The 24,219-nt window shown below is 35.5% G+C and overlaps 1 protein-coding gene across 5 annotated transcripts in view; it reads right to left on the bottom strand.

Moving 5' to 3' along the window:
- The window catches only part of VRK2 (VRK serine/threonine kinase 2), a 114,293-nt gene that overhangs the window by 49,674 nt on the left and 40,400 nt on the right, over positions 1-24,219 (bottom strand). For all 5 annotated transcript variants that reach the window (XM_035001501.1, XM_035001505.1, XM_035001502.1 and 2 more), the window contains exons 3-7: positions 19,207-19,256; positions 18,409-18,478; positions 16,895-16,982; positions 14,639-14,744; positions 13,337-13,429 (exon numbers count right to left, since the gene is read on the bottom strand). In XM_035001501.1, coding sequence (XP_034857392.1) covers positions 13,337-13,429; positions 14,639-14,744; positions 16,895-16,982; positions 18,409-18,478; positions 19,207-19,256 — 407 coding nt within the window. The remainder of the gene's footprint in view (positions 1-13,336; positions 13,430-14,638; positions 14,745-16,894; positions 16,983-18,408; positions 18,479-19,206; positions 19,257-24,219) is intronic.

Below are 24,219 nucleotides of genomic sequence, written 5' to 3' on the forward strand. Positions count from 1 at the left end.
GAATGAAATCTTGCCATTTGCAATGACATGGATGGAGCTAGAGTATATGCTAAGCAAAATTAGTCAGAGAAATACAAATACCATGTGATTTCACTCACATGTGGAATTTAAGAAACAAAACAAATGAGCTAAGAGAAAAAAAAAGAGAGAGAGGCAAACCAAAAAACAGACTCTTAACTCTAGAGAACAAACTGATGGTTACCAGATGGGAGATGGGTGGGGGAATGGGTGAAATAGGGGATGGGGATTAAGGAGCGCACTCGTTAGGGCGCCTGTGCAGCTCAGTCGGTTAGGCGTCCGACTTGATTTCGGCTCAGGTCATGATCTCAGGGTCGTGCCCAACGAGCCAGTTTAAGATTCTCTCTCTTCCTCTCCCTCTTCCCCTCCCCCCCTCCCCCATCTCTCTCTCTCTCTCAAAAAAAAAAAAAGTACACTTATTGTGATGAGCACCAGGTGATGTATGGAAATATTGAATCACCATATTGTCCACCTGAAATGAATATTACACTGTATGTTAACTAACTGGAATTTAAATAAAAACTTTAAAAAATGATGTGCTTTTGATCAACAAAGTAGCCTTTTACAGGTGAGGAGAACATCTGCACCTCTGAAACAGAAAGATAAAAAGATGTGCACAAACCCTGATTTTAGTTAAACTGCTTCACCTTTCTTCACTAGTGACACTGGGAGATACAGCCACGTGTGTGGCACTCCGTGGCAAAACCACCACTCGATAGGACTTCTGGTAATGCCATTGTAAGTAATGAAATCAGAAAGGCACATTCGTTTTCCAAATACCATAACAGGACCCATAAGCCTAACTTTCCAGTAATCAATTGTGCAATACCGTATCATATTTCAAAGTCAGTGAGGTTTCTAAACAGAAGTTAGAAAACTTAAGTAGTCTAAGAGGATGTTACCTACTTATCAGGGAAGCATAAATTTAGAAACATTATTTTATTTAAAGAATATAGCATAATCCTTAGTACACAATAAATGTCCAAAATATAGTTGCAATTGATTTACATTGTCTTTTCTGAAGATGTACCTCCTCTATAAGTGGATGTTTCTTAATATAATTTTAATTTTTAATTTAAAGGATTTTTTTAACCAAACCAATATACTTGATTTCTTTCCTCCTCTTCTACTGAATACAATATTACCCCTGAAGCATTTTCTTTAGTCTTCTGTCTAAAACAGATTTTTTTTTTAAAGAAATCTTATTAAAATGGAGATATTGTAAAGAAGTACATAAGAAATCACGATTTTTTTTTAAATGAGACTTTTCCAAAGATTTTTTTCTTTCAACAAAAAATGATAAAGATAATGAAAGAAAGAAGGTAAATGGTGTACACTTTGAGAGTCTTCAAAATTCCAAATTTGGAGAGTACCAGATGAGTTATCAAGAAATGGCCTATTATAATAGGGAAAAAGAAGACTAAAATAATCTACAGTCTGTTTCACCTCTCAATGAGGTTACTTGTCTGATTATAGGTAAAAACACTGATCCCAGTCTGATTAGTATTTGGAGAATTAAAAAAAAAAAAACCACAATAAAATGAAATTGGCCCAGAGCATCAAGTGTGCCTCCAATGGGCTATCCAGAACTTTATCTTGACTATCATCCCTGTCAGGACCCTTTCATTCCACCTTAACTAAGATGGCTGTTGTTCCTACCCAATACCTCTTTGAGTCTATTTCCTATTTTTACCTCAATCCTTACAATTCTACTGCTTTGACAAAGGCTGTATAAATGTCAACCTTTCTTGCCTTTATCTCTTGCCGAATCGTTCAACAATTCTTCCCTCTCTACTCTTTGAATCTCTTTTTCCACTTGTTTTTTCTCTTCATTAAACAGCTTATTGCTCAAGTTCCTTTCTCCATAATTTTAATTCAAAAAACACATGAGGCTGAATTAATACTTAAAACTATAATCCAAGAAAACTTTCTGGAAATAAAAGGCTCAGTCTACATATCAAAAGGGCCCACCAGATATTCGGGAAAACCAATACAGGATGATCTACTCTAAACATATCCCAATAAAACCATTAGACATCATTAATAAAGAAAAAAAAAGGCAGCAAGGCAAAAAGGAAAATAACATACAGTGGTAAGAGAATTAAACTAGCAGCAGAATTCTAAAAAGCAACACGCAAAAGAAGGCAACAACAGATCAGAATTTTCAAGAGATTCAAGGACAAAAAGTGTGAATAAATATTTTACATCCATCCAAGCTATCCCTCAAGGATCAAGGCTATTGAAAAAGTTTTACACATGCAAGGGAATGTTGTACCCATAGGCACTTCTTGAGCAATCTACTAGATTAGTTTCATTCAATCTAAAGATGAGTGGGTAACTTTGGCAAAAGGACAGAAAGGTGAATATTTAATATATTTAATTATATCTAAGACCAAAACAAGGCTGGTGCTAAATGAAGAATATACGAATGATCTACGTCCTGACAAGGTAAAGTGGTATGACTAAAAACTAAGGTGACAACATTAAGGGAAAGAGTAAAGTAGAATAAGCAAGAGTGAATCAGTAGTAGGTAGAAGTAAACAACTACCATAAAAGACTATCAGGTAGCAGTAAAAGATTAAATACAGACAAAAGGAGCTAAAAGCATCTTTAGAAAGCATAGATTAGGGCAATCACTACAACAAAAATATAAACTTTCACAGATAGTCCCCTCCCCAAAAAAAGAAACCTTAAAGAATATAAGATCAAAGAAAACACAAATGTAGTGGAGCAAATATAAATAATGAATATTTACCAAGTAGCACAGCAATGATCTTTATGAAACAAAAACTACAGGAGAACTTGATTCTGGCCCTTGAGGCCACACAGGAACACACTAATAACAGAATGTTTTTGTTTTTGTTTTTTTTTAAGTAGGCACACCCAGTATGGAGCCTAATGCAGGGCTTAAACTCACAATCCCGAGATCAAGATCTGAGCTGAGATCGAGTCCCATGCTTGACTGACTGAGCCACCCAGGCGCCCCTAGCAGAAGATCTTTAAATATCACTCTTGATACAAATCAAGTGGACAAAAAGTAAGTAAAGATATAGATGACATAAATAATACAGTCAATAAGGTAGATCTTTTGGACAGATAATAAACTTTACACTATGAAAATACAGATTATCTTTTTCTCAAATAGGCATGGAATACAGACAAAAACTGATCTTCTCAGTCACCAATAAAAGCTTTAGTGCATTCTGAAGAGTAAAATTATCATAAACAATATCCTGACCATCTTGTCACAAGTCTAGAATTTAATAACAAACTTTTTTAAAAAGGTCCTTCTTCTTGAAAATTTAAAAATCTTCTATTGAACAACTTTTTGGTGAAGAATAAAAACCTTCTAAAAAAAGATATTAAAAAGATATTAAAACATAATATATTAAAATCTATGAATATGATATAAAGCTGTGACCAGAGGAAAAATCAGTCTTAAACACTTAGAGAAAAAAAAAAAAAAAATTAAGGAAAATAAATGAAACAGATCAGAAACTGAAGACCAAGAGAAAGAAAAAGGCAGAATTAAAAGAGCACAAGAAATAACATAGTAAAGGCAAAAATCACAAATTAATGAGGTAGATAAGGGACAATATATCTCATTAATAAATCAGAAACCAAGTTGAGTGGAAAAATAAACACATTTACTAAGGCAGAAAAAAAGGAAGCAAAAATAAAAAATAACTAGAAGGAAACGACCATTGAAGTAGAAGAAAATTTAAAAGTCATAAGAGGCTACAATGCATAATACCATACAAATAAATTTGAAAAACTACACAAAATGGTTAACTATTATAATTGACCTAAGTAGAGATAAAAATCTTCCCATCTCCATGGGAAAAAGTAGAGTTACAAGAAACTGCCTCACGGAAAAAAAGCAGAACCAGATGGTTTCATATTCAAAAATCAAATGGTATCAATTTAATAGAAATAGTTCTGGGCACCTGGGTGGTTCAGTCGGTTAAGCATCTACCTTCAGCTCAGGTCATGATCCCGCAGTCCCAGGATGGAGTCCTACATCGGGCTCCCTGCTCAGCGGGGACTCTGCTTCTCCCTCTGCCCTTCACCTCACTCATGCTCTCTCTCTCAAATAAATAAAATTAAAAAAAAAAAAGTTATGGAACATAGGAAATGAATTAAAACTTCCAAATTCTTTTTATGAAATAGAATGTTGATACCTAAATCTGATAAAAATAGTACAGAAATAGAAAATGACAGGCCAACCTCACTTATAAATACCTATATGAAATACTATGTAAAGAATTAGTGAATATACTTCAACACATATTAAGTAAATAATATAATATAACAAAGTGGGATTTACTCCTGGAAAGTAAGAGTAGTTCAATATTAAAAGCACAGCAATATATCATACCATATTAACTGATCTGAGAAAAACATATGATTATTTCCATACATCCTAAACAAATCTTTGATGAAATTCAATTCTCATTCCATAAAAAGAAAAAAATCCATTCAAGAACATAGGAGAGTCGCCTGAGGGGCTCAGTCGGTTAAGCATCTGCCTTTGGCTCAGGTCATGATCCTGGGGTCCTGGGATTGAGCCCCGCATTGGGCTCACTGCTCAGCGGGGAGTCTGTTTCTCCCTCTCTCTCTGCCCCTCCCCCACTCGTGCACACACTCTCTCTCTCTCTCTCATATAAATAAAATCTTAAAAAAAAAAGAACATAGGAATTGATGGTGATTTCCTTACTATGACTATAAGGACACACACATGTACACATTCACATACACACATGTAGACACACCTTTGTCCTAAAGCCAGCATCACATTTAATGGGGTAAACTTCAGGTATTTCCACTAAGATCAGGAAGAGGTGAGTATAATCACTACCTTCACTACTATTTTCTATGTACTGGATGTACTAGCAATACAATTAGACAAAACAAATCAAAGATATAAGAACTGGAAGAGAAAGACAACTGTATCTACTTGGGTATGAAATGTTTCCTAAGAAAACCTTAGAGAATCATTACTAAAGTGACCTCAAAGACAGTAATTAACAGGATATAAAATGAATGCACAGAAATCAACAGTGTTCATATACACAAACACTAATCACTTAGAAGATAAAATAGTAGAGTAAAATAGCAGTGACAATACCAACAAAAGTGGTATAATATTTAGGAATAAGTATAGCAAGAAATGTGAAAAAGTTAATGTGAGGAAAGAGTGAAAATACTCAAGAAGATAACAAATGTAAAACTGACGCAATACAAAAAGATTCCTTGTTGTTGATGAACATCTATATATCATAAAGATGCCAGGTCTTCCCAAGTCAATTTAAAAATTTAACAAAAGTCCAATAAAAATGCCAACAAGTATTTTTAAATGAAGCTAAACAAAAGAACATAGAAAACTGTGAATAGCTAGAATAATACTGAAACAAAAAAGCTACAAGGCACTAAGCATCACCAGATATTAAAATACATTACAGAACCTCAGCAAGTAATGCACTACTATAATTATGAAACATAATTAGACCAGAAGGATTCAGTAGGAAGTACAGAAATGAACTCAAGTACATATGGAAGTTTAGTATATGATAAAGGTGACGTCTAACATCACTGGACCAAATTTTTTTTTTAAATAGTGTTGGGAAAACTGGAAAATCATTTAGAAAATGATAAAATTGGGTCCATACCTCTTGTCATATAAAAGAATAAACTCTAAATTAGTAAGAGATTTAAAGGTAAAAAATGAAACTATACAATTAAATTCATATAAAATCTGTCTGTAGAACAAGGTTATTAACCATGACTCAATATCCATAGCAAATAAAAGACTGATAAATTTGACCACATTAAAAATAAAAGTTTCACCTTCTATGTGGCAATGAAATATCACAAGTATAATCACAGGACAAGAGGCAAATTGAAAGAAAATATTTGCAAAATATGTAATAGATGAAGGGCTTATATAACACATATTTAAAGAACTCTCCAAAACTGAGGGAATAAAAAAAATTTTAAAAAAAAAAGAGAAAAATGGGCAAAAGACATGAGCGGATAATTCACGCACACACACAAAAATTATTTAAAACTAGCCCTTTTTGATTTTGGCAAAAAATACAATGACTGGATTTACACTTCTACTGCCCCTGGGAAACTGGTTAAAATGAAAGATACAAATGTTTTTGGATACTAAATAGGCAGCACAAGATTGAGATCCTTGAGAAAATGGGGATAAAAAGATTAGTTGAATCCCGCAGATGCCTCAGCTTTCTGCTTGGTGATAATTCCAAACTCAGGAACAGGAGGGGAAATCCTAACAATCCTGCTGAGACAGTGACTGAGTTCAGAGAGCCTCCTAAAGAGCCCGAAAATCCAGAGAGGAGTTCAGAAGAGGGAGCTACAAGGCAGGGGGACCTCCAGAAAAATCTGCTCGAGGATCTCCTTATCTGTAGTATAAAAGGTGGAGCAAAGAACCAATGAGGAGTAGGGAGAAGAATAATTCCCAGGGCTCACAAAGAGCTGGGAGTTGAGTTCTGACCAACCAGAGTAAGTCCTCACATGGAATTCCGTAGAAATAACAGAACTTCACAGCACAGAAGTAGGAATAAACTATCCACAGAGAATAGGCTACTACAGACTCATCTTAGCAAAGCTTAAAAATAGCCTCAAAATGAACATACTGTCTCCAAGACATTTAGCTTAAACATACAGACAAAAATAGACCAAAAGAATGGAGATGATATATAATGCAAACACTAATCAAAAGAAAGGGGGTGTTAGCTATATTAATATCAGACAAAGTGGATTTCTGAACAAAAAATATTTTAGGGATTAAAAACTCTTGTTTTATAATGATAAAGGAGACAGTTCATAAAGAGGACATAAAAATCCTTAACATGTATACCAGTAATAGAATTTTGGAATTCTATATATAATTCTATTCAATATACATGAAACAAAAATTGATGGAAATAAAAAGACAAATCCATAATTATAATTGGAGGTTTCCATACTCTTTTCAGTGGGGATGTAGGAAATTTCAACACTGAACCAACTGGACCTAACAGACATTTATTAAACACTCCACCCCAAGACAGACAACAGAATACATATTCTTTTTAAGGGCTCATGAAATATTCAGTAAGTTAGCTCATATGTTGAGGCATTTAGTAATTCTCAATAATCTTAAAAGTACAGAAATCATACAAAGTAGTTCTCTGAGCACAAGAGAATTAAATTAAGATCAATAGCAGAGAGGAATTTAAAAACTTCCAAATATTTGGAAATTAAACAACATACTTCCAAACAACCCTGGGGTCAAAAAACAAATTACACAGGAAATTTAAAAAATATTTTGGAGGCACCTGGGTGGCTCAGTTGGTTAAGCATCTGCCTTCAGTTCAGGTCATGATCCCAGGGTCCTGGGATCGAGCCCCACATCAGGCTCCCTGCTCAATGGGGAGCTTGCTTCTCCCTCTCCCCACTGCCTGCAGCTCCCCCTGCTTGTGCTCTCTCTGTCAAATAAATAAATAAAAATCCTTAAAAAAGTATTTTGAAGTTAAATATAAAAACAAAAGAAATAAAAATGAGTATTACAAAGATCAGTCATTTCCCAGTTAAGAATTAGCTTGGCATTTAGTCAGAAACTCATTAATTCCCTCAAATTAATCTACAGTTCAACACAATCTCAATCAAAATCCTAGCAGGTTTTTGGGCAGAAATTGACAAACTGATTTTAAAATACTATACATGGAATTGCAAAGCATCCCGAATAGTTAAAATAATTTTGAAAAAAAGAACAAAGTTGGAAAACTCCTATTACCTAAGTTCATGACCATGAAAGTGTGATATTGACTGTATGATACTGTAATAGAGAATCCAGAAGTAGACTCATTCATAAACGATCAATAATTTTGACAAAGGAGCCAAAGGAATTCACTGGGGAAAAGATGTTCCGTTCGACACAGTGTTGGAGCAACGGCACATGTATATCTTCCCCTCCCCCCCCAAAAAAGAGCCTTGACCCTTACCTTGCACCAAATACAAACCTGAAATAGATCAGGTATCTAAATATGAGAGTTCTATAAAACCCCTTGAGGAAAACTTACGAGAAAATATTTTGTGATCCAGGCTTCGGATAGAAGTAGCAGAAATTATAAAAGAAAAAAATCATAAATTGGGTCTCATCATAATTAAAAACATCTGCCTTCTGAAAGACAATGGTAAGAGATAAGGTAAGCTACGGATGAAGAAAGTATCTGCAAAGATCTGACAGAGGTTCCTGTCCTTAAAACATAAAGCTCTCTTAAAATAAGGCAATCTGATTTAAAACTGGGCACATTTGATTCATCAAAGAAGACAAGAGTGGCAAATAAACATATGAAAGATGCTCAGTATCATTAGTCATTACATAACTGACGCAAATTAACACTACTAGATGTGACAACACATCTACTATAACGGGTAAAATTTTAAAAACTAATGAAACCAAGTGGTGGCAAGATGTGGAGAACTACCCATCACCGGTGGAAATGTGTAACAACAGTACAATCGCTCTGAAAACCAGTTTGGCTGTTTCTTTTAAGTCAAACATACACTTCCTTATGATTCTGGAAATCCCACTCTTAGTTACTCACCCAGAAGTTGTTAAAACACGTATCTGCATAAAAACCTTTACGTGAATGCTTTTAGCAACTTTACTAATAATTGCCCCCCACACTGGAAATAACATAAATCTCCAACAGGTAAACAGATAAACTGTAGTGGTTGTCAGTGGAATACTATCTATCTTTAAAGAGGAATGAACTACTAATGAACCACAGCATGGGTAAATCTCACAAACATTATGGGAAGTGAAAGAAGCCAGGCACGAGGGAATATAGCCTATAATTCCATTTATGTGACATTCCCCAAAATGCAAAAAACTATTGGGGCAGAGATCATTGTCAGGGGCCAGAGGCCAATGTGTGGCGAGAGAAGGGGACTGACTGCAGCGGGGAGGAGAGAAAGTTTGAGGATGACAGGAACACTCTCTATCTTGACTGTGGGGGCGGTTATAAGACATACATGTGTCAAAACACAACAAACTGTACGGCAAAAAGGGTGACTTTTACTGTTGGTAAATTATACTTCAATAAACCTAACCTTCAAAAAGTATGCAGACTTTTAAAGAATTTTAATATATATTGCCAAATTGCCCTTCCATTAACTTAATTTCTTCTCCTACTCCCATTTAATTTCCATTGCCCCTGGCATTCTACAAGGGCCGGCACCCTCATCAGCCTCAGTATCATCAAATTATTATTTTCGGCTTTTCCAATTTGGTAAGTTCTTTTAAAATGGTACTTCACTGCTTTTATCTGCATCTCTCTTTTTTCCAGTGACGGTGAACTTTGTTCATTCATTTCTGACAGCTATATTTCTTTTGTGTTCTGTTCATTCCTTTCAATCATTATTTTAAGAAAATATTTGGTGTTTTTTTCTTACTAATTTTTTGGTTTGCTATATATATCCCCAAATATCTTTCACAAACATACTTTCCAGTTTCTCATTTGTCTTTCTTTTTTCATTTATTTATTTATTTTTTAAGATTTTATTTATTTGACAGAGACAGACACAGTGAGAGAGGGAACACAAGCAGGGGGAGTGGGAGAGGGAGAAGCAGGCTTCCTGCCAAGCAGGGAGCCCAATGCGGGGCTCGATCCCAGGACCCTGGGATCATGACCTGAGCCGAAGGCAGACGCTTAACGACTGAGCCACCCAGGTGCCCCTTTTACAATTTTTTAATATAGACATTTTAAAATGTGAATTTCTCAATATTTTCTATTTTTTCTTTTGTACCATTACTTAGAAATTTCTTTCCTCATCTAGAGTTCAGTTAAATATTCAACCATGATTTTTAAAATTTTTTATAGACTCAATTTTTTCACTTTCTAAATCTGTCTGATAGAGTGGCTACTAGCCACATGGAGTTACTTAATTTTAAATTAATTGAAATTAAGCTTTTTCCCTGCATTTTCTTCTGGTTTTATGGTTTCAGGTCTTACATTTAAATCTTTAATGGGTTAAAGATTTAATTTTTGTATATGGTGTAGATTAAGAGTCCAACTTAATTCTTTTGCATGTCGCTTCCAGTTTTCCCACCACTATTTACTGAACAGACTATTCTTTTCTCATTGTATATTACTGGTGCCCTTGTCAAAGAGTAGTTGATAGTATGTATGGCTTTATTTCTGAACTCTCTATTCTGTTCCACTGGTCTGTGTCTGTTTTTATGCCAATACCACACTGTTTTGATTACTACAGTATTGTCATATGGTTTGAAATCCGGAAGTGTGATGCCTCCAACTTTGTTCTCAAGATTGCTTTGGCTATTCAGGGTCTTCTGTGGTGCCATACAGATTTGAGGATTGTTTTTTCTATTTCTATGAAAAATGCCATTGGAATTTTGATAGGGAGAGCTTTGGGTAGTATGGATATTTTAGCAATATTAATTCTTCCAATCCATGAACATGGGTTGTGGCAGTGATTGTTTTTCAACTGACACCAAAAGCACAGGCAACAAAACAAAAAATAAACAACTAGAATTACAAGTAACCAAAAAGATTCTGCCCAGCAATGGAAAACACCAACAAAATAAAAAGGTAAGCTACCAAACTGTAGAAAATATTTGCAAACCCTAGATCTGATAAGGGGTTAATATCCAAAATATATAAAAACTCATACAACTCACTAGCAAGAAAATAACCCAATTTAAAAAATACACAAAGGACCTGTGTACTTATTATTCCAAAGAAGATACACACATGCCCAACAGGTATAAGAAAAGGTGCTCAAAATTATTATCATCAGGGAAATGAAAATTGAAATCACAATGAGACATCATTCAATACCTGTTAGGATGGCTATTAGAAAAAAGACAAGAGCTAATCAGTGTTGGTGAATGTGTGAAGAAGAGGGAACCCTGTACACTCTTGGTGGGAATAGAAATTGGTATAGTCTTTATGGAAAACAGTGTGAAAGTTCCTCAAAATTGCACTATTGTATGATCCAGCAATCCAACTTCTGGGTATATATCGAGAGGAAAAGAAATCATTTTCTTAAAGAGATATGTGCACTCCCATGTTACCACAGCATTTTTCCCAATAGCCAAAATATGTAAATAACCTTAGTGGTCACTGGAGGATGAATGAATAAAGAAAATGTGGTAGATACAGGCAATGGAATTATTTGGCCATAAAAAGAAATATGCCATTTGTGACAACATGGATGAATGTGGAGGACATTAAACCAGACACAGAAAGACAAATACTGTATTATCTCACTGTGGCATGTAAAAATGTGAAACTTACAGAACCAGAGAGTAGAGAAGTGTTTGCCAGGGGCCTGGGAGGGGTGGGGGGAGAAAATGGGGAGATGCTGGCCAAAGGGTATAAACTTTTAGTTAGAGGATGAATAAGTTCTAGGGGTCGAACATACAGCATGGTGCCTAGAGTTAATAATGCTGTGTACCTCAAATTCACTAAGAATAGATCTTAATGTTCTCACCACAAAACAAAAATAACTATATGAAGTGATGAATGTGCTAATTAAATTGATGATGGTCATCACTTCACAACATATTATATGTTAAATCATCACTTCGTACATGTTGTACAGCCTAAATATATGCAATTTTTGTCGATCATACCTCAATAAAGCTGGTGGGGAAAAGCAAGCTAAAACTGAAAAAATTAATTAAAATTAAGTTAGATTTAAAATTCAGTTCCTCAGTCACACTAGTCACATTTTTAAAGATTCTTTTAGAGCAGTTTTAGATTCAATTTTGGTAAATTTAGAACAATTTAGGTAAAACTGAGTGGAAAAGTATAGTGAGTTCTCATATACCCACTGCCCCCACCCCCCGACAATCTCCCCCCACTATCAACATCCCATACCAGAGTACTGTTGCAATGGATGAACCTACACTCATTACACAGCGACACATCATTATAACCCAAAGTCTATATAGTTTACATTAGGGTTCACTTTTGGTGTTGAACATTCTATGGGTTTTAAAATGTAAAACAACATGTACCCACCACTGTAGTATCATACAGAACAATTTCACTTTCCTAAAAATCCTCTATGCTCTACGTATTCATCCCTCCCTCCCCTCTAAACACTGGCAATCAATGATCTTTTTCGCATCTCCATAGTTTTGCCTTTTTCAAAATGTTGTAGAGTTGGAATTATACAGATTTTTACTTAGTGATATGCATTTAAGGTTCCTCCATGTCTTTTCATGTCTTGACTACTCATTTCTTTTTAACATTGAGTAGTAATATTGCGTTGTTTGGATGTTCCACAGTTTATTTATCCATTCACCTATTAAAGGACATCTTCATTGATTCAAGTTTTAGCAATTATGAATAAAGCTGCTATAAACATGTGTGTAGGTTTTTGTGTGGATATAAATTCTCAATTACTTTGGGTAAATACCAAGCAGTGTCACTGCAGATCATATGTTATGAATATGTTCAGTTTTTATTTTATTTATTTATATATTTTTTAAAGATTTTATTTATTTGACAGAGAGAGAGACAGCGAGAGAGGGAACACGAGCAGGGGGAGTGGGAGAGGGGGAAGCAGGCCTCCCGCCGAGCAGGGAGCCCGATGCGGGGCTCGATCCCAGGACCCTGGGATCATGACCTGAGCCGAAGGCAGACGCTTAACGACTGAGCCACCCAGGCGTCCCTATGTTCAGTTTTTAAAGAAACTGTGAAACTGTCTTCCACAGTGGCCGTACCATTTTTCATTTCCAGCAGCAAGGAATGAGAGTTCCTGTGGCTCCACATCCTTTTCAGCATTTGGTGGTGCACTGCCCACATCTCAAGTGCTTGACAGCCACGTGTGGCTGACGGCCACCGTACTGCACAGTGACACACAGAATACTTCCATCATCAGAGAAAGTTCCATCGGAAATGCTGCTCTGTTTAAAAGTTACGTGTTTATACAGTGAAAGAGGAGCTAATGTGACTTTTAATTTTTTTTCTCTGCAAAAATCCATCCCTTCTCTCACTGGATTTGGATGGTTCTTTGTTTATAGTCTCTCAGAAGTTCAAATTTCAGCCACTTAACTATATGTCCATTAACAAATTATTTAAACCCCTCTGAGTCTCAGTTTTCCCATCCTAATTACTTCTTAGTTTAGTGCATTAAATGAGATAAACAAGGTAAAAATCACAACACGTTAATCCTCATTTGTAAACTCTTCTCGATTAGGAGTTTGATTTTTGAATGTCTCAGTATGATACTGCGAGGATTCTTCCTGGAAACAAAAGCTTAATACTGTACTTACCCGATCAGGATTTCTGTAACCTAACAGTAGATTCGCTGCTTTTATATCACCATGAACATATTCATTTTCATGTATATATTCCAGTACATCCAACTATGAAAAAAAATATGTAAGGTTATATTGATATTTATTTCAAACTCATGATCAACTTCAAACATTTTGAATATAGAATAACACACATTTTTTTCATAGTAACAATAGCAAAGTGACATATTCTATAATTATGTATTTATCTATTTATCATAGGTACCGGTCACTTAATCCTGAAAAAAGGTGAATAACATGATCCCCAAATATCAAGTGTTTTAATTAAACTTCTGAGAGAAGGAAACCAAGATTCAACAGTGCCTATGCCTATGCCCCTGACAGCCTGGTTGGCCAAATCACCCTGTGCAAAGAGGAAAAACACAATAAAATCAGAGATCCAAAATAAAATAATCATGAAGTTCCCTCAGCAGTTCCTCACCCAACCAATGATTATAAATCAAGCTTTGGAGACCCCAGAACAAAACACCATGTCCATGAGCACATGGAAGGGTATTTTCCCTCTGGACAGTAATAGAAAATACCTTAGCTTCATCTTTGAAGCCCTTGAGCCTTGCATGCTACCTACACCCAGTGCTCAATAAACATTTGCTGGCTGGCTAAACGGATGAATGGATGAACGGGAAAATTAACGAGTTCTATCTGCCACATCCCAACCTGGCATGAGCAGTTTCATTCTACTTAAAATGGAAAAAACAAAATGGAGCTTGGGCAAACCAAACACAAACAAGATAAGACAAATATGTGGTATAAACAAAATGTGTGCATGGGTGCTATTAAGATTTCATTGCTTCTTATTTGGCAAAGTATGTATTATTCATTGCCATAGTAATTACTGCCACCATCCCAAACTCATACTAAAAACTTTATAGCACCCCCATACCATCACGTGTTTAGTATGGAAAATAATATATTTTGCCACCGTTTGCATTGTTATAAATATAACCGACAAAAGAGAGGTTATTCTTATACCAATGCAAGCTTGTTCTGATATGTAAAACAAAGCTGTGAGGGGAAAAAAATCAGACTGTAGAACCAATGCCTAATTGAGTTTGTAGTGCCAAACACAGCACATTCTGTCACTTACAGAGCCCACTGTTATCAATTTCACCAAAATAGCCTCTACTCTAAATAACTGACATTTCTAGGGCAATAATCCTTCATTCTCTGATAATTCCACAAAGGGCAACGATTTGTATATTGTAACAAGTAAATAATCTGAAAATAAGGCATGTGAAATAAGTCATTCATTCTTACCACTCGGATACCTAGCTGCAGGACAGTTGACTTTTTAAAAGTACCATTCTGGTCTGAGATCTTCTGTAAATCTATTCCTAGTCTTTCCATTACCATAAATCTGTAACTATAAGAAGAAGACGTCAAAAAGAGATCTTAAGATAGCAATGCTTGAAACTGCCTATTTATGAATTTGAAACAAGGAAAAACACCCCCAACCCAACAATGAAGAATACTGCAATCTGAACCATTAAAGAATGAAATGTACATTAATAATCTGGCTGTTCTTTTACAGAAAGATACTAGTCAGTATTTATTCTGCAGTTAGTTTCTAATAGAAGGGAATGCTGTGCTCAAACACTCACGCTCAGTCATAGGTCATGAAAAGAGAATGCTCTTTCATTTTTATTTCATCACCCTCTCACTATATGACCTTGAACAAATTATTTGTCCATACAGAAAATTTTATTTATATTTGTTTCTTGACCTTATAAGTCATATTTTACTTTCTCTACACACTTATAAACCTGACTTTAAAAAATGTACTTCTTTTCAGAGCGCTTGGGTGGCTCAGTCGGTTGAATGTCTAACTCATGGTTTTGGCTCAGGTCGTGATCTCAGGGTCATGAGATCGAGCCCCGCGTCAGGCTCTGCACTCAGCGTGCAGTCTGCTTGAGACTCTCTCCCTCCCCCTTTACCCCTCCCACCCATTCTCCCACTCTCTCTCTCTCATAAATAAATAAATCTTTTTAAAAAATGTACTTCTTTTCTGTTTGTCACCTCTGCCCCTTTTCTTCCCTTCACTTACATGCCCACATCAGCCCCAGTCTACATTTGTGTATACACGCATGAACACAGAAATAAAGGAATTTTTGTCTTTGTTTTACAAAAATGTGATCTTATTACATGCACTTTTCTGCATCATACTTTTCTCATCAGTATCTCACTGAAACCCTCCCACTATACCTCCCAACTGGTATAGCTCTAACGGATTTCTTTAATGGGCTGCATAATATTACATGGTATGGATATACCATGATCCACTCAGCCACTCAGTCCTCTATTAGCAGCCCTTTACTTTGTTTCAAGATTACTGATCATTCATTTTGTTTTTATTGATAGCATTTAAACACCATTTGAACAAAGCACTGACCACTGAGCCTATTTCCTCACCTAGGGAAAAAGACATCACCTATCTTAAAAGGCTATTGGAAGGGCAAGATGGGGTACCTAACAAACTGATTTTTTTCTCTTTTAAAAATCACTAGTCAATTATTTATATGTGGTGATTAAAAAAAAATGTTTCTGTAAAATTTTGTTGTGCCTTTTCTCAAGAGACAAAGCTTAATTACATCTCCTCTCTTGTGTATGGAGTAGACTTAGTGACTTGCCCCTAGCAAAGAGACTATAGTGGAAATATGTGACATCACTGTAAGATTCGAAATAAGGCAGAGAAAGACAAATACCATCTGATTTCACTCATGTGGAGTTTAAGAAACAAAACAGATGAACATAGGGGAAGGGCGGGGGGAAGAGGGAAGCAAACCATAAGAGATTCTTAATGATAGAAAACAAACTTAGGGTTGATGGAGGGGAGGTGGGCAGGTGATGGGCTAAATGGGTGATGGGGATTAAGGAGGGCACTTGTGATGAGCACTGGGTGTTATATGTAAGTCATGAATCACTGAACTCTACTCCTGAAACTAATATTGCACTGTATGTTAACTTTATTTTTTTCAAATTTTTATATAAATTCTAAAGATTCAATTATAAAAAGGCTGTGGCTTTATTCTTGAATGCATGCTCCTATGTGTGCATGTGCTTTTTCTCCTTCTCTCTCTCTCTTTCAATTATTTGCGCTAGGGGAAGCCAGCTACCATGTCTTTGTAACACTGAGGCAGCCTGCTGAGAGACCTATTATTGAGAGGCCTGGGGAAGTGAGGCCTGTAAATAATCACATGAGTGTATTGAGAAGCAGATCTTCTGAGGCCTGCCAACAGCCACACGAGCGACCTTGAAACCAGATCCTTCCCCAGTCAGGTCATGAGATGACTGCAACCCAACAGACAGCTGACTACATCCTCAGAGTCCTAAGCTGGAACCATCTGGGGAAGCCATAGTTTCCATGGGTAACTTCCATGTTGGTTACCCATGGAAACTAAGATGATAGTAGTCTGTTGTTATACGCTACTATGATTTGGGCAATCTGTTATATAGCAAAGGTATTAGAGCACATAAGACACAGTCATAGAATACTCAATTATAATTCCATTTTACCTTCTTCCCTTGAATTCAGTAATACCGGATCCATAAAACAGAGGAATTCCTAAATAATCAAGTCGTTTGAGTTCTACCCAGTTCTTGACTACAAAGACAAATTTAACAGGAAAAAAGATATATATATTTTTAGAAATGTTATTTCTTACTTTTACATAGATTCTAGAAGTTATTTAGCTAGCCTAAACAGAAATCAGACCTTTCTAGTAAATGTTTTAAAGAATCAAATATATCTATCTAGTAGCTTCAAATTCTATTTACCACTATAATTAACATAAAAACATACAGAAATTTTAAATTAAAGCAATTATAACGAAAACAAAAGTAGTCATGGTCATAAAATGCATTAGCATCATATACACAAGTGTTTCTATTCATGAAAAAAATTCATTCCCTTATATGTTAAATTTTAAAATATAACATATGTTCAAAAAATTAAAATAAAATGAAATAGAACATATGTTAAGTACCAAAGAATCAGTAGAGAGATGGCTTTTTCTTTTCCGTTACGTAAAAATTTGAAGCCATGGTAGTTGAAAAAATAGAAATTGGGCAGAAAAATCATCTTACTATGAAATTGTTATACAGAAACTGCTTTGATTAAATTTAGTTTTAAAAAAATCAAATCCACTGAAACCGTCAGGTAGCTTACCTTTTCTACCATATATGCTTAATGTGTACGACAGCTCTACAATAAACAATCAAGTTTAATGGATTCTATTTGTCACCCTGACATAGTTTAAGCAGTTGTAAAGACCATTGTCGTACCATTTAGGAGGTTTTATTAAGGAAAACAAAGTTAATTATTGAGGCTAGTCTCATCATTCTTTTTCTTAAACATAATGCAGAGGACCTTGACTATTATTGTTTTTATTCATATTAACCTCTTGAAAGCTCTACTTAGTCCATCTATATGGTGCAGTGTTTACAAAATGCTTCTGTTCTTCAGCTCTGCTCACATTCATTTCACATTCAATTCCTCTAACTGGGGGTTCTTACATGTGATTTCCAGCTCCAGTTAATTTCCCAACATTCAAGTTTCTAACACTTTTAACTTATGGTCTAAATCATTTTAATGTTTAATCACTTCCACATACCTTACACTAATCCATTCTATGGCCATTCCTTTTGTTTATATATCTACTGCCCATTTTAATATCTTTTCCTTACAACCTTTGACACCAAATGGTTTCCTATGAAAGAAATTATTTCATTCTACTATCTTTTATACTTAGAGAACTCTTGGTAGCTTAGACCAACAACTTGACATTGTACGTAAAGTAGCAGAAACAATTTTGATTCGAAATATATAACCCACTATGTATATAATATCAACATTTACAGAGCATCTATCTTACTTTTATATAATAGTTAATTATATCAATTACAATAATATTTTAATTGATAATTTTCCAGAAGGCCAGAAAAAAGAAAAATATTAATATTCACTTTAGCATATATATATATATATATATATGCATATGGAAGTAGCCTGCTTTGCTAAATTTACTTACTAAAGTCTATTTTTGCAGCTCTTTGATAAAATTTAAGTTCTGAAAATAATGGGCCATTTTCTTGATATTCCTATAAAAGAATAATTAATTTTATTAGGAAACAATAATCTTAAAGATAGATTTGATATTTCAACTGTGAAAATATGAGTATACATTCATAGTATATAAACAGTGCTTGAATAATTTATTATAAAACACAGGCATCAAATTTCCACAAACAATCTCAGAAAAGCACTAAATAAACTTGGAGAATCTCATGTTTAAATTTTTATACTGTAACGCTATCTCTACACAATCTTACACATGAAAGTAGTCTTCTTATGGAAAAAAACTTACTAAAAGCACTGAGAAATGTATATACACAGACATTCAATGTCTACCAACATGGACATGAGGGTAGATACACTGCAGACTACCATGGGGTTCATTCACACATGACACCTTTACTAAGTAACGACTGTATTTCATTCATTGTATGAGGCATAGGGGATACAAACAAAAATAAAACCTCATCCTTGCCTTAAAGAACCTTACCACTTAGAGTAAAGAGGAAGAAAGAGAAGAAAGGAATGGAGAGACAGCTAGATAGGATATAAAGATGACAAATGTCAACACAGAAGAACAAAGTTCTCCAGTCTTTATATTTTAGTAATGTGAAAATATACTATAACACTACATTTATTGATAAGTAAAATTAAAAGCTAAGTTAAAAACTGTTTTTACAAAGCTACCAGGAATAAAGTAGAAAACAAAAAAAGTGAAATATATATGAAATACAAATTTAAGAGTAATACTTACCACTTTTACTACATGTCTTGCATCTTTACCCGGTTTATTTGCGGGGAAAGCTGCAGAACCAAACATAGGGTGGAAGAGAGAAATAGTCATTCCCAATTACTGAATTTCTACTATGACACTGTGCTAAGCATTTTACTTATCTTCACTTATTACATCCTCCAGAGAACCTCTTCTGGTAGGTATCATCTTCATGTTACACAAGATACTACTAAGGTTCGACAAATTGAATAATTTGCTCACTAAGAAGTGCAGACTGGGGACTGAAACTCAGTCCATCTGACACCATAGCCCACACTTTGCCATAAACCATATTCAAATATTCAAACATGGAAAGCAACAGATATTAATCACACAGATCCAAATGTAGGGGGAAATATTTTCTGGATATGTAGCATTAACTAGTATATGATAAATAGTAAAATCTACTGATTCAATTTTACTAAATTAAAATCTATGACAGTTCAGAAATGGAAACTGATTCATCTTTTTTTTTTTTAAGATTTTATTTTTATTTGACACAGAGACAGAGATAGTGAGAGAGAGAGCATAAGCAGGGGGAGTGGCAGGCAGGCAGGGGGAGAGGGAGAAGCAGGCTTCTCGTGGAGCAGGGAACCTGATGTGGGGCTTGATCCCGGAACCCTGGGATCATGACCTGAGCCGAAGGCAGACGCTTAACGACTGAGCCACCCAGGCACCCCTGGAAACTGATTCATCTTAACTGGAAAGTTCAAAACAATTTCTGTGTGGCAAAACTCTAAAATAAATCAAGAGAGAATGAGAATAAAGTCTTTTAAAAATCATTTTCTGAACCTGGCAATCAATGATTCCTACATTAAATAATATGTATCTCCTAAAAAGCTCACTTCAAGTTATCTAACTTCCTTTTATTATTTATCATTTGCATTTTTAAAAATTTCTTCTTTATTCATTTATTATTTAAATAGGCTTCACAGCCAACATGGGGCTCAACTCACAACCTCGAGATCAAGAGTCACCTGCTTTATCAACTGTGCCAGCCAGGTGCCGCTGCATTTTAGATATAGTAATCAAACTTCTGATAATTTCACTGTTCAAATTTTTAGATCAAATCAATCCTTTCATCTATACTATCTAAATTATTAAAAAGTTATGGTTTTCGGGCGCCTGGGTGGCTCAGTTGGTTAGGCGACTGCCTTCGGTCCAGGTCATGATCCTGGAGTCCCTGGATCGAGTCCCGCATCGGGCTCACTGCTCGGCAGGGAGTCTGCTTCTCCCTCTCCCACTCCCCCTGCTTGTGTTCCCTCTCTCGCTGTGTCTTTCTCTGTCAAATAAATAAATAAAATCTTAAAAAAAAAAAAAAAGTTATGGTTTTCAAATCTTGATAATGTGTGTATTTATTTGTACTATGAATGTCTAGAATCTTGTCATTCATCTCTTAACTCTTCATCCATTCATTCCTTCAACTAACCAATAGTTATTTATCATGAGGCCAGAACTTGCAAGGCACTGTTTCAAGTGTTAGTAGGATGTTTAATGGAAAATGAAAGGAAGGAAGGTAGAACTACTGTTGAATATGATTAAATATTAGCACCTAACAGATGGAGAACAAGATCAATTCTTCAAGTATATTTTCAGTATGTTTCTCAGACGCCATCCTCTTATGACTACTACTAAGATTTCTCCATTGATAACTAAGATAACTCCATCAGCTTTCCTCTTTTGCACATGATAGATATTTAAAAAATCATAAATTTACCAAAATATATTAATTCCACTTTACAGTCGAGCCAACTCACGCACAACTTTCTTAACCGTTTTCCAAAAATTTTTATGTCAGCCTGTTATCAACCATTTGAAAAAATTATTACTTCAGTGTTTCTTGATATGATATAAACTGTGAACTCAGAGCTCTTTCCAAAGAAACTAAATGTATTTATATCAAGTAATTTTGACCTTTTAACCTTGATGCATGTAAAGTCATTCCACAGTCACCCATACAGTAGTCCCAAGGGAACTGCAGGAGGGATGGATGATCCATATCTAAGGCAAGAAAAAACTAAAGAGAGTGAATATAGAAGAAGGATTCCAGTCCTGTTAGAGAAGAAGGGGTAAGAAAAGCCTTTCTTCCCACCTCTGGCAGACTATTTTTACTAGGGTGGTGCCGAAGCCTGGGGAGAAACTGCCCTGTCCTAACCCGGTCCACTTAGTGCAGTACTGACTCTGGGCAGGGGTCTTTGCTTCCTGAGGTAGAAGTTGGTAGAAACTTCCTGCTTCTCGTCTAAAAGCAAGTGGCCCCAGCAGCAAATACATCATCAAGCCCAACAGATGCAAGCAGAAAAGCACAAAAGAAAAATTGGTGGTTTCAACTACATAAATAACTTATTTGGGTGCTAATGGGAAAAGAGATATTTAACCAGTGCAATGGGCTACTCCTTGCTGACTTCAATGAGTATAGCCCTACTACTTTATAGCCTTTCACATTATTTCACATGAACATAACTATGTGTTGACAGATACTCAAAACATCCCACACTTGGGTGCCTGGGTGGCTCAGTTGGTTAAGCGACTGCTTTCGGCTCAGGTCATGATCCTGGAGTCCCGGGATCGAGTCCCGCATCGGGCTCCCTGCTCGGCAGGGAGCCTGCTTCTCCCTCTGACCCTCCCCCCTCTCATGTGCTCTCTCTCTCTCATTCTCTCTGTCTCAAATAAATAAATAAAATCTTTAAAAAAAAAAAAAATCTCACACTTGTCATCTGATAGCTATATAATATTCTCCATAAACTTCTAAGTTAGATTATATTTGAGGGCCTAAATCCAAAATCAATTGACTAGAAAGCTCTTGGAGATGGATGATGAACAAATAAATTGTCCTCATTATCACGGAGGTCTCTTTATAGTAATTAATCAGTTAATTAATGAAATATTTATTTTCTACTGTAAGCCAAGCCACATTCTATCTAGTGAAATTAAAAGATAATGGAAAACAGACATGGTATCTGCTTTTATAGTCTAATGGAGAAATCGGACATTCATTAAATACTCATACACAGGTGCAAAACTGTAATTATAATAAATGTAAAAGGGAGAGGTAGACAGTAATAAGCAAATATATAATTTAATCTATATAAAAGGGAATTATTGAGCAAGAATAGTTGGAGAAGTGATGATGGGCCAGATGTAAATCTAGTTAATAATTTCTGCCTAATGAAAGGTTTTAAAAACTTGAGGTGTAGTTGGAGGATAGGAAACACATAATTAGATTTGCATTCTGAACAGATCACTACACCACAGTGTGGAGAACACTGAAGGGGAACCAGAGTAGATACTGACCGATCACTAAGGATTTAATTTTGATAGACAGAGGAAAGAGGACTATAGCTTGGACTACACTATCAGTGGTAGATAAAGAAAAATGAACAGATTCCAGAGATTTCAGAAAGTGAAACTGTTAGAACTTGATAAAGGAGGGAAAGGGATCTTGTTTGGTAGGTTACTGCTGATTAATCTATTCAGGGTTGAAAAGAATGATCAGAAACAGTGATAGTCTTGAAGTTATAGCAGTCTCACATCTTCATTTAAATTTCTAACCAGAGCTCTGATGAGCTGCTAAAAAATGCATATTGCACATATAAGATATCTGCCCTACTAGCACTTTTTTCTCTTCATTGGGAACTCTGTCTGGTTTTTCCTTTGAGGAACCGAACTGCCTTCTTCCCATGTGGATCTAGTAGGGCTGCTTAACACAGTATACCTGCCCTTACATCTCAGAGTTGAGCAGATGACCAAACCTGGCCAATTGGAATATACGAGCCCATTGGCCACAGTAGCCAGTTCAGAAAGAGCAACATGCCCCAACTAGGCAAAAAGTTATTTCCTAGGATTTGAAAGTAAAATGCTATGTAACAAAAGGCCATAAACTGTAAGGATACCAAATCCTAGAAATTACTTTCCTCAGCTAAATGGAAAATGAAGTCTGAAAATCAAATCCAACACTGAAAAAAGTAAGGGTAAAGTACGAAGAGAGAAAGGGACCTGTTGACCTTGCTTAAGCTCTAGACTACGCACACCTGAAGTCAGAAAAGCCCTATACTTCTGAGTTATAAGAGTTAATAAATCCTCCCTTTGTTTAAATACTTTTGAGTTTCTGACACTGGCAGCCAAAGACTTACACAGAAGGCAACTAGAAAAGCTAAAATATGATGGAATCTGATAAAGAATGTTAATAAAGTAGTGCAGTAGATAAACCAAAAACCTTCTTCTATAAAATAAACAAGATGATGAATATAATAAATCAAACTTTCTTATAAATGAAGAGTTGATCTGGTTAGATAGATAGATAAATAAATAAATAGGAAGCCCAAAACAAAGAGAAATTGAAAAACCAGAGGGAAATGTACATGAGCATTAATGTTCTAGGCTGTGCTGCAGGCCCGAAAGAGGCTGCCTACTCTGGGTAGCCAAGGATATTAGTGTTAAAGCCCTCCTGGGAAAAAGACAAGTCCTTGGGCCTGCAACAGGCAGAGATTTGAAGTTAAGTTGGCCACATAAAGTCAAATTTTCCAAGGGCTACATCTTCAGTAGTGTGAAACATTAAAAAAAAAAGAGAGAGAAATGGGGAGATGAGGGAGGGGAAGAAAAGGAAAGAGGGGAAGGAGGGTGAGGAAGGAGAGGGAAAGAATGAAAGTAAGAGAGAGAGATTTCACCACTGTCAAACACAGAAAGAGAAACAAAAACAAGACAGAAGAAAGAGAAATTAAGGAGTCGATCCCATTTACAATTGCACCCAAAACCATAAGATACCTAGGAATAAATCTAACCAAAGAGGCAAAGAATCTGTACTCAGAAAACTATAAAATACTCCTGAAAGAAATTGAGGAAGACACAAAGAAATGGAAAAACATCCCATGCTCATGGATTGGAAGAACAAATATTGTGAAAATGTCAATGCTATCTAGAGCAATCTTACACATTCAATGCAATCCCCATCAAAATACCATCCACTTTTTTCAAAGAAATGGAGCAAATAATCCTAAA

This window comes from Mirounga leonina, unplaced genomic scaffold (genome assembly GCF_011800145.1).
Source record: "Mirounga leonina isolate KUSES-001 unplaced genomic scaffold, KU_Mleo_1.0 Mir_125, whole genome shotgun sequence".
NCBI lineage: Eukaryota > Metazoa > Chordata > Mammalia > Carnivora > Phocidae > Mirounga > Mirounga leonina.